Source organism: Canis lupus, chromosome 26 (genome assembly GCF_003254725.2).
Source record: "Canis lupus dingo isolate Sandy chromosome 26, ASM325472v2, whole genome shotgun sequence".
NCBI lineage: Eukaryota > Metazoa > Chordata > Mammalia > Carnivora > Canidae > Canis > Canis lupus.
In genome coordinates, this window is record NC_064268.1 from 10,932,356 (window position 1) to 10,946,798 (window position 14,443).

A 14,443-nucleotide genomic window follows, 5' to 3' on the forward strand; every position below is an offset into this window, starting at 1 on the left:
ATGGGACAAAGTGAAGGATTGGATATGGGAGATGGGGAGGAGAAGTGAGGGATGATGTCTACTGTGCTGGCTCAGGTTGCTGGATGGATTGTTTTGGTGTTTACTCAAAGGGTGAACCTTATAAGACAAGCAGAGGTTGAGGGGTTTGGGGTGTTTATCGATGGTAGAACTTGCTATCTATTTGCCAAGACTTGTAAACTGTGGGGCTGTGTGTGCCTGGAGGGAGCACCTCTTCCTAATTCACACCAAGGCGCTATATATGTGTAGACTACCAGCCACTTGAGTGGGACATCTATGAGATGTGCAGGTGTGGTTGGGTATCTGGAGTAGACTTCAAGACACAGAAATATGAGAGCTGTTACTTTACAGATGGTGACTAAAGCCATGATGGGGGCAGGGACACACCGAGTGAGAAGGATGAAGCCCCTTCACTCCTGTGATGACATTCCTTCTCATTGGCTTCAACCTATCTGACCAGCCGACCTCAAAGCCCTCCTGTTCTCACTGTGCTGTCGCCACACTGGTCTCTAAAGTGTTCAAAGCATCAGGATCTTCCCACAAGATGTTCCTTTTGCCAGAAATCAATTCCCAACTCCTAGATTAGCTAATTCTCAACCTTCAAGTCTCAGCTCAGTGGCAGCCTCTTCCCAGATTGAAAAAAAAAGTGCACTTATGGGGGTGCCTGGCTGGCTCAGTCCATAAAGCCTCTGCCTTCAGCTCAAGTCATGATCCCGGGGTCCTGGGATTGAGCCCCAAGTTAGGTTCTTTGCCCAGCAGGGAGCCTGCTTCTCCCTCTCCCTCTGCCCCTCCTCCTGCTCATGCTTTCTCTCTCTCAAATAAATAAATTAAAATTTCTTTTTTTTTTTTTTAAAGTGCACTATAATCTCTGAAAACCCTCTGCACCTTTTCTGCACGGTACTGATCATGGGTGTACTTTTTTTTTTACAGCTCTGTTGAGGTATAATTTACATACCATAAAATTTACCCATTGTAAGTGTACAACTCAATGACTTTTTTGGTAAATGCTCAAAGTTATGCCACATCACCACAAAATTTCTGTCACTCCCCAAAATTCCCATGAGCTAACTGGCAAAGTATTTCCATTCCCAGATTTAACTTTTCTGGATAAATCATATAAATGAAATCATATAAATGGAATTATACAGTATGTAATCTTTTGCATCTGACTTAGCACAGTAATTTTTAAGCAGGGATGACTCTGGCCTCCAGGAGACATTTGACAATAATTTTGGAGATATATTTGGTTGTCACAACTAGGAGGGGTACTACTGGCATTTAGTGGATAGAGGCTGGGAATAACACTAGCACAGAATGGGCCCCTATAACAAACAATTATCCAACTCAAAAGGTACCAACGTTGAGAAATCCCGACTTTGCATGATATTTTTGAGGTTCATCCATGTTGTAGTGTATATTGTCATTTCGATCCACTATTCTACTTTCTGTCTCTATGATTTGGCTATTCTAGGTATCTTATATAAATGGAATCACACATATTTGTCCTTTTGTTTTTTTTTTTAATTTTTATTTATTTATGATAGTCACACAGAGAGAGAGAGAGAAACAGAGACATAGGCAGAGGGAGAAGCAGGCTCCATGCACCGGGAGCCCGACGTGGGACTCGATCCCGGGTCTCCAGGATCGTGCCCTGGGCCAAAGGCAGGTGCCAAACCGCTGCGCCACCCAGGGATCCCATATTTGTCCTTTTGTAACTGACTTCTATTCACCTAGCATTATGTCTTCATGGTCTTCAATTCTTGTAGCATTTATCAGAATTTCATTCCTTTTAAAGACTGAATCTAATTTACTACAATTTGTTTATCCATTCATCCATTGATGGACTAGAGCTGCTTTTTTTTTTTTAATTTTCTTTTGGTTTTATTTATTTATTCATGAGAGCGAGAGAGAGAGAGAGAGAGAGAGAGAGAGGCAGAGGGAGAAGCAGGCTCCATGCAGGGAGCCCCCTATGCGGGACCAATCCCAGGACTCCAGGGCCGAAGGCAGAGGCTCATCCGCTAAGCCACCCAGGCGTCCCTAGAGCTGCTTTTTAAGGAAAGGATTGGTTGACCTCCATACTGCACCATTCTGGAAATGAATCTCTGCAGGTGTAATTTTACATATATCTATATATTTCTGGATTAATGACTACCTCCCCCATTAGACAGCTCCATGAGTGAAAAAATGTTTTGTTGTTGTTGCTTGCTTTACCCCAGCCTCCAGTAGTAGGCACTCAGTGAATCCTTGTTGAATGTATGAATATTTAAGGTATGGAACGAGATGACTCCCCCTGATCCATTTTAAGCAGGAAGATTCAAGGGCAAATGTGCCGTAGGAAGAAAAAGAATTGCCGGTATTTGCTGATCACTGATACGTCGTTCAGCTCCATGCCAAGCTTCTTGATGTCTTGCCTCATTTAATCCTTACAACAAACCTTTTGAATGAAGTCTGTACGACGAAATCACATGCTAAGGCCAAGAATGGGAGTTCAGTTCTAAGGTTGTTAGCACAAGGCAAAAACTGGTATAACCGAAATGACCTAATCTGAACATTCACTCAAGTGAGATGCCTTTCGTCGCATGCTCATCCTGGAATTCATGGCCTTTGGGTGGAATGGTAGGGAACTTATAAACGACCCTCTCATCCCCGTCGCCTCTGTTTGACTTGAAATCAGCTAACTAGGATGAGACTCCACCTGACTAGTATCCTCCACGCTTTAAGGATGAAGTGGTAAGTGGAAGGGCGGAATAGGGGCAGGGACCCACAAGCTGTCAGGCGTTCTGGCAAGGAGTTGGGAGGGAGGTCTGCACGGAGGCAGGAGCTGGGGAGCACGGTGCTGGGGCAGGGCCGGGCCCGCGGTGAGGGCTGCTGAGTCCTCGGGCAGCCAAAGGATAGCAGGCTGGACCCCACTGCACATCTCCCGCTCATTCCCGGCCCTGGTCCCCACGCGGCCAACTCACCTGCTCCGAGGGCACCAGGCTTCTCCGAGCCGTTTCCTCCGCGGTGCCCGCGTTGCTAGGTTACCCGCCAATCCCGGGGGGAGGGACTCGGTATCTGACTGACTTTCCTTTTCACCATTCAATTTCTCGTTCCGTTCAGCTCGCCCCACCTCCTGAGGCTTGACCAATCAGAAGCACCGCCTCTCGGACCCTCCACCAATCGAAAGACCCAGGGCTCTCTCTGGGTTGGGCTGAACGAGTAAGGCGGGGAGGGTGGGAGGGGAAAGGGGGCGGAGCTTCCTTATCCCGCCCCTTCCCAAGGAGGGGGGCAGGGAGTCCCGCATCAGCAGCGGGAGAGAACTGGGGGAAGGACGTGCCGCTTGGCCAATCACAGCTCATCATGCAACCTCGCTAGCCAATAGGCCGTGGCAAAGGGGAAATGGGGCGGGGCCGACGGGGTGGAAGGGACGGTAGGCGGCGGATGGGAGAGCTGGCGCAGCTGCCGTGGTGGCAGCGGCTGAAGTGGCGGCGCCTGCGGTGGCTGCAACAGCCTCGAGCCCGGGGCTTTGGCGGCGGCGCCCGCGGGCTGGGCTGCGCGGTGCGGACCCCGGCGCGCGGTCCAGGTTGCTGGGGCGGCGCGTGTAAGAATCCGAGGGGTGCGAGCGACGGCCTGGCGGAGAGGGCAGGGGTCAGGGGTCAGAGGGCGCGGAGTGAGGGTTTGCGCTGCGCCCTGGGCTGGGGGAGGCGGGCAGAGCGGGACCGGACCGGCCGCGGGAGTCGTCGCCGCGCTTTCCTCCCTCCGGCCCGGGCCGGGGCTTGACGCCCCCTCTCCTGGCCCCCGGCTTCCCGGGGCGACCCCCGCGCGGGGCCGGGACCCGGGACCCGGGACCCGGGACCCGGGCGGGGAGCACGTGGAGCTGGAGCCCGCGGAGCTGGAGCCCGCCCCGCACCCCGTCAGCTGCTCAGCTCCCGGGCGCCCGCGGGGACTCGGACCCTCACCCGGGGCAGGGATGGCTGCTGGCCCGCTTTCCTGGGCCCTGTCCCCACGGGTGACCCTTCCCTTCTGGGTGCCCTGCACAGGAAGAAGCCGAGCCCGCCGGAGGAGCCCTGGGCTGGGACTCAGGAGTCCTGCACTGTGTGACCTTGGGCAAGTCCCTTCTCCACTCTGGGCCTCCCTTTTTCCCTCTCTGCAAAATGATGGGCTTGAATTCAAATCAGGGGCCTGGTTCTGCCAGGAGGTAGAGGGTAATGGTTAAGTGGGGAGGGCCGCTGAACTCAGACTGCCCACGGTGAGCTCTAGGCTCTACCAGAGCTTGTAAAGGGTGGGTTAAGTTAACCCCTCTAAGCCCCAGTTGTCCTCATCTGGGAAGTGGGGATATTAGCTAAACAGGATTTCTCAACAGCAGCGATACTGACATTTGAGCTACATATTTCTATATTGGTGTTAGGTCTCCCCTGTGCATTGTAGGATGGATGTTTAGGGGCATCCCTGCCCTCTGCCTACCAGCACCCCCACCCCCTAGTTATGATAATCAAAAATGTCTCAAAATGTATGCTGCTGGCATCCCGTGGGGGGAGGGGGCAAAGTCACTCGGGTTGAGATCCACAGAGCTAAGATACTGCATGCATTGCAAACCAACAGTCATGTATTTTTTTTTTTTTTTAGATTTTTTTATTTATTTATTAGAGACACAGAGAGAGAAAGAGAGAGAGGCAGAGACACAGGCAGAGGGAGAAGTAGGCTCCATGCAGGGAGCCCGATGTGGGACTCGATTCCGGGTCTCCAGGATCACGCCCTGGGCTGAAGGCGGACCTCAACTGCTAAGCCACCCAGGGGTCCCCCAACAGTCATGTATTAAACATTAAAATAAAAAAAAACTTCTAGCCATTATAATCACAATGGTAACATTTAGAAACCTTCTTGATGGAGTTGAGAAGGTGGATAGATTCTCTCGCCTATAAAAAAAACAGGAGAGGATGACAAGATGTTCATTGTCAAAGTGGAGTGAAGGCTACAAGGAAGTTCATTTACATATTCTATTTTTGAGTATGTTTGAAAATATCTGTGGTAAGAAGTTAAACCGAAAAGAGAGCAAATAAAACATTTAATTCTTAAGACAGCCGGATGGTAGCGTCTCATTTGGGATTTCCTCTTTTGTCTCCCCGCTATTGAGATTGCAAAGGAAAATTAATCTCCAGACCTGGGGGAAACTTGAAAAGTCTTACAGGAAGTTGGCTGGGCAGAGAGCTACAGGCTTAGCAAACAGAATGGTGCTCACTTTCGCTGCCTAGTTTTACGAAGATACGAACGGAAAGGAACTTGCCCAGGGTTCCTCTGGTGATGTGCAAAAAGAAGCAAATTGCCAGGTTGCCATTTAGTGGGTGAATTTGGAGGCCGACTTGATTGAGCCCAGAAGGCCTCAGTTTGAGGAAGGAACCTGCTGCTCTTTCCGAGTTCAAAGGTCTGCTGTCAGATCTGCTGAGTCTTTGCTTTTGGTCCTACTCAGCGGAAATGGGAATGTGTATAAATAGGAACTGTAACAGGCAAGTTCTGAGTGTTTTAAAGTTGGGAGTCCAGGATGAGTGCCTTTGTTGTGTGACTGGACAGCACTTAAAAAAAATACTCTTCTCCTTCCTCTAAAACACCTAAATCTAGGAGAATAGTGCCTATATGAGAATGATATGGGCATGTGTAGGTAACCTGGCATGCCAACGCTGCACGTCATTGAAGCTAGATGCTCTGTAAATACCCAGGATGGGTCTTAGAGAAAATGTAGTGTAGTGGATAGGATAACAGGTCTGGAGCCAGACGATGAAGTTCAAAGTTTGGCTTCCCAGTTGTCGGTTCTTGGGCAAGTTACTTAATCTCTCAGAGCCTAGAATCTCCTACTCTGTAGGAGGGGGGGTTAATAATCCTACTTACGAAGTTTCAATCAGCTTTACTTAAAATTTGCTAGAAGAGCCCCTTACATAGTAAGTGTTCACTGAGTATGAACTACTATTATTTTAATGATTGTATTTTTTTTAAGTCTTTAAAATCTTCATACACAAAAAATCTTCACAAAACACATAAACCAGGGTAAAGAGGGATAGAGGTGGAACGTATTAGCCATAACCTCAATCTCCAGCCATAATTATGTTTAAATTTCCAGTATTTGTTCTTACAGAGCCCCCTCTCCATATTTTAATGCTATTAGTGTAATACTCTATTGAGATATAATTCACATACCATAAGGAATCCACCATTTTAAAGGGTACAATTCAGTCGTTTTTAGTACATTTGCATGGTTATGCAACCATTGCCACTGTCTAATTCCAGAACATTTTCGTCAGTAGTGGTTGTGTTTTGATAATTGTTTTTCTCTTTTTATTCCCCAAACCCTAGAAGATGCTTCTGATGGAGGAGTTTCTGAGAAGCACCTCTGGGCCAGTGGCTTTGAAAGGGAGCTCAAAGCAGAGACTATTTAAAGCTCTGGACATCGCATCCTGAGGGCTACTGTCGAGGAGAGCATGGCTGTGAGTTTAGATGACGACGTTCCCCTCATCCTGACCTTGGACGAGGGTGGCAGTGCCCCACTAGCTCCCTCCAACAGCCTGGGCCAAGAGGAGCTGCCTAGCAGAAGTAAGACTGGGGAGGGGGCACAGCTTTTCTGTTTCAGGGGTGAGTTGTGGGCTTGGTGGTCTCATAGTAGATGCATGTATGCTAATGCCTGACTCTGCATTTGACCCCTTAGTTCTGACACAGAAACTACTGGGAGACTGTGGGGTCCTGATCTTGCATCCCCAGCTTAGGGATGCTTCCAGGGAATGAGTAGCCTGCCCTCCCAGGACTCTCGCCTCCCTCAGTGCATTATGTCCCTTGCATTTGAGGTCTGCTGGCTTTGTTTGTGGATGCTTGGTGGGGACCTCAGGCAAATCTGCACTTTGGCTAGTTTCCCTGCCCCATTCCTTGTTAAAAAAAGAAACAGATTTCAACACTAGCCTCCTCTGTCCAACCTGAAACCGGCATGAAAGCAAAGATGATTGCTTCTCCACGCTGGAGCTCAGTCCCTGCACTGCCCAGGACAGGGTGGGAGGGGGCCAGCATTTGTTGTGATCCATTGATCTGAGGGTTTGGGGTTTTGCTTTGTCTTCCTTTTAAAACCAGAGCCTAGCACAAAGTGAGCCCAGGAGAGGTGAGCTTTAAATTTTTTACATTTTAATTGTGTTTCTGGCAGAATAAGAGACCTTACAAAGCTTTCTGGTCCTTGTCCTGGAGCCATTTCCCTCATATGCTCAGGCCTTGGATTAAGAGAGCTTCAAATAACTCTCATTCTGTGGAGGGTCCTAAGATGTCAGGGACTAGTGCTTTAGAATCTCCTCACCAAGTGCTTGTTCCATCTGCTGGCCATGCTCCTCAGCCAGGCTGGAGGGGGTACTGCTGCCTTCTGGTTCACGAGTGAAGATGCTCGGGTTCAGGGAAAGATGAGCCTGGCTCTCCCGTCTCCTTTGTCCACAGAGAACAGAGTTGAGTTCTCCCTGCAGAGCAGGTTGCTCAGCAGCCTCCCTTTGAAAGTGATGAAGGACAGCAGTGTCCCTGTGGACAGGAGTGCGGTGGGAGGCCTGGCTTCCTATAAACTGGCTCTCCTTACTTCAGCATGCTCAGCCCACTCTGAGTGGTAGAGATGGGGAATTCAGGAAGGGTAGATTCTTCCCTAAGCACCATTCAGGGCTGAGAAACCACAGGCTCTGATTTCAGGCTTACTTCTGAAATGCCCTAGAGCTGGCAAGCCTAGTGTTAGGCGCTTTCTTATCTGTTTATCTTAACTAAGATCCTTTTGTAGGGTAGGCAATATTATCCCTATGTGACAGGAGAGGAAACCATGAGTCAGAGAGGTGAAATGACATGCCCAAGGTCACACAGCCAAGCAAGTTGGGTGGGCGTAGATTTGAACCCAGGACCGTTGGATTCCCCTCCTCCTCCTCCTCCTCCTCCCTTTTTTCCTCTCCTGCTTCTCCTTGTTCCATCATAAGCCCTTAATAAATACAAGTATTGGCCCTTAGCATTTATGTATATTAATCTTATCATATAACCTCAAGATAAAATTATTGTTATTTTCCATATTTACAGAGGAAGAAACAGACCCTCAAAGAGGTTAAGTAACTTGTTCAAGGTCACACAGCTAATAAGCAATAATGCCCCTCTGATATCTGTCTCTACATCATTGTGTAAGGTGCTTTGAAGAAAGTGACATAAATGAATGTGACCTAGTCTCAGCTTCATTTTTTTTTTTAACGTCTTATGAGTTGGATGCTCAACAGACCGAGCCTCCCAGGCCACCGCCCCCACTGCTCCCTGCCCAGTCTCAGCTTCAAAGTAGGATACTCCCTACTGAGGGGGAGTGGTCAGGTCCATGGCCAACAAGGGAATGGACTCCAAGGGTAGGCGGTTGACATACTAAGGGTGTGTATCGTTCCAGAAATAGTCGGGCTCAAGATTCTAAATTGGAGTCCTGATCATTGTCATGGGTGCCACTTTTAAGCCCTTGTGCAGTATCAGAGCTGATGGCTGAGGGGGTGTTTGGCTCTCTGGCAGATCAAAGTGGGAAGAGCAACCTAGTTCTGTGTCAGGATCAGGTTTTGAATCACCGATGACGGAGCTTGAGTGGGAAGTAGGCCAAGTAGACAATAAAACCAACCTTGGATGGGCCGTTAGTGAGGTTATTCTTATCTTAGTGTGAAATTGGTGGCTTCTTTGGCTGTTTAAAAATAACAAAATAAAAAAAAAATAAAAGTAACAAAATATAAAACCCTCAAGGTCCAGGGAAACTGCTTTGTTTCTCCCCTCACCCTCTTACTAGGTCATTTGCTCAAACCTCCAGGAATTCATGGGTGTCATTCACCAAGGCTCATTGACAAAATGATCGGGCCTGCCTGAAGACAGGGTTGGCCTTTGTTATTTCATGCTTGGATTTTGGCGTTGACGTTCCTCCCAAAGTCCACCGGCCCTGCTGTCTGAGCAGCCTGTGTAAAACACAAATCGGACCCGGTACTCTCCCCAGCTTGCAGCTCCCCAGGACCTGCCTGTCCCCTACAGGATGCAGGCCAAGCTCTTTAGGCAGTGTACAAGGCCATGTGTGCTCTGGCGCCTTCTTGCCAGAATGATCCCATTTCCTGCCTCAGCCAGTGTCACACCGCTTCTAGTGCTGTGAAACCCCTGTGCATCCTTAAACCTCTCTGCTTTGCTGGCGACTCTGTCTGGAATGCCTTTCCCAGCCTCTTGTTTGCTGTTGTTCCTTATTTCCAGGTCTGTCTCGGAAATCCTGTTGATAATCCCATCTCTTTGAAGGCTTCACTGAACCTCCCCTCCCTGACACAGCTGATTACTCACTGCCCTTTTCTGCTTCGGTATCTAGATGAGACTTCACTATTACAAGTAGCTTACTGCGTAATAATGACTTGCTTAACCATCTGATTACCTACTGGGCCCTGAGTTCATTCATCTTGGTATCACCCAGCTCTGTGCCTGCAGCATATAGGTACTCACCAAATCCTGGTGGAAATAAACCTAGTTGGGTTTCTGGAATCTTGTAACTACCTCCTAAGAGTGACTCTCAGGGGCCCCTGGTCAGAGGTGGGCAGGATTGCCCCCTGCCTCTTCTTCTAACCAGTGCTTGGAGTCTCATTGCTCAGAGGACAGCTGATTATCCTAGAGGCTGCCCCCGGCACCTCCAGCATATGGTTGATATAAACCCTTGTGGTATTTAAGAGTTGGCAGAGTTCAGACAGAGACCTTCAGCAGAGTTGAAGGGTTGGGTGGGCATGAGCCACTGAGAACCAAGCCAGATTTCTAAGGGCATGAGCCTTGGTCGAGCCTGGGCCTCTGCCCAGCCCAGCAGCTGTCACTGAGCCTTCTGCTGGCTCTGTACCTATGTTCTCCTTTGTTTTAGTCTGCTTTAGCTGCCATGATAGATAGCACAGGGTGGGGGGCTTTAGCACCCAAAGTTCATTTTCTCACAGTCCTGGAGGCTGGAAGTCCAGGATCAAGGTGTCAGCAGGGTTAGTTTTTTTTTTTTTTTCTGAGGCTTCCCTCCTTTACCTGCAGGCAGCCAGCCGCCTTCCGACTATGTCCTCACATGTTTGTCCCTTAGTGTGTGTGTCTGTGTCCTAATGCATTCTTACAAGGACACCTGGCAGATTGGATGAGGGTTCAGCCCTATGACTTCATTTTACCTTAATTACCCCTTTAAAAGCTCTGTTTCCAAATACAGCCACATTCTGAGATCCTGGGGGTTAGAACTTCAGGATAGGAATTGTAGGGGCACGCAGTTCAGCCTACAACTCTCCTGCCCTCTCCTCAGATGTAAGTATGCAAAAGCCAAGCCAACTGTGCTGCCTACGACCTTTGACCCTGTGCCAGGAATGGCCTATGCTGGGGTGTTATCCCTGCTGGAGACTGGAGGGTTGGGATTGTTTTTTTTTCTCATTGTGGGGTAAGAATGGATTTTATCCAAGACTCCAGCATCTCTGGGCTATAAGAGCGGCTGCCTAAATGCTAATGTATGACTCATAGGCAGAAGATGTCAGGTTGATAAAGGAGGCAGGTAGAGGCAGAGGTATTTAAAGCCTGGAAATTAGAATAACCTTGAAAACGGGCAATAGGGCTGGCATTTGACAGTGTGTTTGCAGAAAAGCTCACAGTTTGCATTGTGTACCGATCAGGCAGTGATCTAGACCACCACTAGACCATAGCGTCTGAATGCTGGGGGCAATACATAGGATTTCCCAAGGGAATTCTGGTCACACCTTTTGCCTTCTCATTGCCTTTTGACCCAACAGTGGCCAAAATGGGCCTGCATACTATGCTTTTTCTGGGTATAAAAAGGATTGGGGTCAAGGGGAGTGGCCGAGACACTTGGTCTCACGGGCTACTTTGGTGCTGGTGGTCCATGGTTTCCAGATGACAAGCCATGCAGGGATAAGGCCTAAAGTAACAGAGCAGAAGAATCCCCTCCTCACCCTGATGCCTTGTATGCCATCAAGAGTTACCTAACTCCGTGGTATGTAGCAATATTGAGGGCCACTGCCCCCTTACAGGAGGCCAACATGTGGCACCCTGGCTCCTTTTCCAGGATCTTCATGAAGCCAGAGGCAGTTGGCATCAGGCTCAGTTAAGGTGGTCCAGAGTTGTTGGCCTTGGGGCAGGTACATCCAGGATGAGCTGGGAAAGAGCAGTGGGTGCTGTCTGCCTGAGGATGATCAACCCCAAGGCAAGCTCTTCATCACAGAAATCTGTGCCTACGGTTCCTGCCCAGTGTACTTGCCAAAGGGTGAAACCCAAGGGACTCCTATAGCTTTTACTACTTGTGATACCCCAGGTGGTAGGCTGGTTCATCATGTGGGCTCCAGAGTCAAGCTCCAGGCTTCCAGTCCTAGCTGCGTAGGGATCTTCACCTCTGTAAACCTCGGCCCCACTCCTAGAGTGGGGTCATGTTAGCATCTCCCAGGAGAATTGTTGGGCTTCAGTGAGATCATGTGAGTGCTCCCCGTGAGAAGTTCTCAGCCAGTCGTAAGCATTATTGTCATGGCCGGAGACTGGGAATTCTTCTTTAGAACATGATGGTACACAAGCAGGGGTCCTGAACCCAGGCCAGGATCTGAATCCTGTTTGCCTCTCTCCTGGCACAGTGGGTGGCTACCAGCAAGCCAGGAAGCAGAGACAGCATGGCAGCTGGAGACCAAACAGCAATTAGATTTTCACAGCCTCCCAGGGAGCCTGGGCATTTGGCTCTGCAGCATCATTCCTCTGGATTTCTTAGGGCCTCACCAAGGCATAATGCTGGGTGTCACCAGGCTGGTGAAGGCACCAATTAAAATGAGCAAGCACCCGGCATGCTGGGTTCCAGCCTCATAACCCAGACCTAAAGCTTTTCACTTCCTCAGCCCTCTGAGTCTTCATGGGGGATCCTATCTGTTGCCTTGGACCCCCTGCCATGAAATGCCATCTCTCCCCTCTGCATGCAGAAAGCTGCCATGTCGAAATGGCAGTAGTGGCAGCTGGGTGCAGGCTGGAGTGCTGACCGCACTGCTCTTTACCCATTGCCTTGGGCTGGGGGGGGCTCAGTTCATGCTTGCTCCAGAGCAGTCAGTTTCTCAGTCTCCAAGTCAGGGAGGGAACATAGGAGGGCTCTGACGGCTCACAGCAGTGCGTCTCTGGGGGCTTCTGATTGCGGTGCCCTCCCTGAGGCTGCCTCGAATGGTGGCCCAGGAAGGAAACCCAGGCTCTTGAGAGGAGGAAGCATCAATATGGAGATCGATCCCCAGATTGCCTTCATCCCACCTTGGCGTTCAGGGAGCACATGAGGCAGCTCTCCATTCTTATCCCTTTCATGGGGCAAATTCCCTGATTTGGACTTTTCTTAACTCTTTAACTCCTCAAGTATTTAAGCCTCTACCAATGCACCAGGCAGTGTCCAGAAGCATTTTGCTAGGGCTGGCTCTCTGTTGAGTGCTCCCAGCAGGTGTGAGTGGCCGGCGCTCTCAGGATCCTTGTCTGACAGATGAAGAAACTGATGCTCTGGGTGGCTGACACTCACCCAGGGTCACATAGCCAGGAAGTGCCACAGCATCGAACTCATGTCTCCTGACTCTGGACTCAGGCTCTTAACTGATGTGCCACATGCTAGGAGGAAAACTCTGTGGAAGAGGGAGAATTTTAGACCGAATTTTCTTTTCTACGAGGAAGTCTGTTTCTCTCTTTATCTTATTATTTTTTTAAACTTTTATTTCCTACAAGGCATGTTATTCTAAATTGGAATTCCATACCAGAGCTCCTTTTCATTGCATAAAAATAGCCAAGCCAATGGGGTGTCATTTTACAAACTGTATTGGATCATCACAGAGGAAGCAGAAAATGTGGGCAAGTGAAAAAGCTGACCACAAAGGACACCCACGATTCCCCCCCAGTAGAAAACTCTGGCTTTCTCCTCAATGCATATACCCTTCTCTGGTTCTTCCTCCACCCAGGCATTGGACTCAATTTTACATCATGGTGGTTGGGCTAAAAATGAGAACGTATAGGATCAAGATTGGGAAATAGAAAGGAAGGACAGAGGAGCACCAGCTTTGGAGTACAGAGTAAGGCTCAGAATGCTGCCTGGGGTCCTGAGGAAGGCCCCCTAAGGTCAGTAGTTCCCAGGGCAGGTGACCCCACATCAGGGCCTCCCTGGAAGATGTCCTTAGATTGGATAACTGAGTTAGGGCATTGGTGTTTGGGCTGCCTTTGGCACTGGAGGCCTCTTTTGCCTTGTTTGTTCTTTGTGGGAGGAATTTATTGAGTTGTAAAAACAGGATCTGGTTCAGCTGAATTGACCTTGTAGCATAGGACCCAGGGCCTGACCGGCCTAGGGCATGCTGGGAAGTGTGTAAAGGGTGGGACCTTCACTCTGGCACTCACTGCTGTGTAGGATCACAGGCTGGTTGTTACTAGATTTTCCACTGTATCAAGAGAAGTTAAAACCTACACTTTTAATCGGAAGTTTTCTGATTTTTAAATATTGGTAACCAATTCTGGTTTCTTAAACATGGCCAACCAAATAAAGTCTGGTCAGTGGGCTGCTGCTTTATGCCCTCCAAGCTAGAGCACACCAAATTAAGCCTTGGCTTTCTGTTCCGAACAAACGACTTCAAAATAAGGAAACAGTATACAAGTGACCAAGGAACCGCGGCCCATGAGATATTCTTGACCTTTGGGTGGCATTCAGTGGGAATTGGAATCAGCCCGGAGATTTTTCTGTCTCCTTCCACATGATTGGCCTAGAGAAAGACCAGATTTCATCCATCTGTGGAATGGAGGCCAGAACTAGGGGGTAGGAATGCCAGGCACATAAGGATGAGAGGACAGAACAGGCGGGCACTTCTCCCACAAACCCCTTCGTCTTCCTTTTCTGTTTAGTCTTTCCTCCCTCTGGGTTGTGGTTCATGTGACTCTCTGCCAAAGGGTCCATTTTCCATTCTTCTCATCTACATTCTGCCCAACTTTAAGACTTTCCTCTCTGTTCTCAGTTATTTGATCCAAGCTGGCTGGGACTTTTTTTTTTTTTTTTTTTGGCTTTTACTTTGAGAGGTAGGGTTTTTAAGCAGGTGTTACAAAAAAAAAAAAAAAAAAAAAAAGGCTTAATAGCTAGTGTTTATCTCCTAATTCTTCTTATGTTAATAATCACTGCCTTCTTGTCAACTGAAAAACTAGTAGAGCTTTTCAGCTAGCAGACACATATTTCTTTTTCTTTTTTTTTTTTTTTTTTAAGATTTTATTTATTGAGAGAGACACAGAGAGAGAGGCAAGAGACATAGGCAGAGGGAGAAGCAGGCTGCCTGTGGGGAGCCTGATGTGGGATTTTATCCTAGGACCCTGGGATCATGACCTGAGCTGAAGGCAGATGCTCAACCACTGAGCCACTTAGGCAACATTTTTTCTGAAGAATGCATATTTCTGAAGAACTTAGAAT

At 48.7% G+C, this 14,443-nt stretch overlaps 1 protein-coding gene across 2 annotated transcripts in view; it reads left to right on the top strand.

The window, feature by feature from the left end:
• The first annotated feature begins 3,422 nt into the window (after positions 1-3,422).
• The window catches only part of TPCN1 (two pore segment channel 1), a 62,408-nt gene continuing 51,387 nt past the window's right edge, over positions 3,423-14,443 (top strand). The window contains exons 1-2 of one of the 2 annotated variants that reach the window (XM_025474042.3): positions 3,423-3,598; positions 6,343-6,579. In XM_025474042.3, coding sequence (XP_025329827.1) covers positions 6,468-6,579 — 112 coding nt within the window. In that variant the 5' untranslated portion in view covers positions 3,423-3,598; positions 6,343-6,467. The remainder of the gene's footprint in view (positions 3,599-6,342; positions 6,580-14,443) is intronic. The other variant, XM_049101696.1, reaches the window with a different exon arrangement.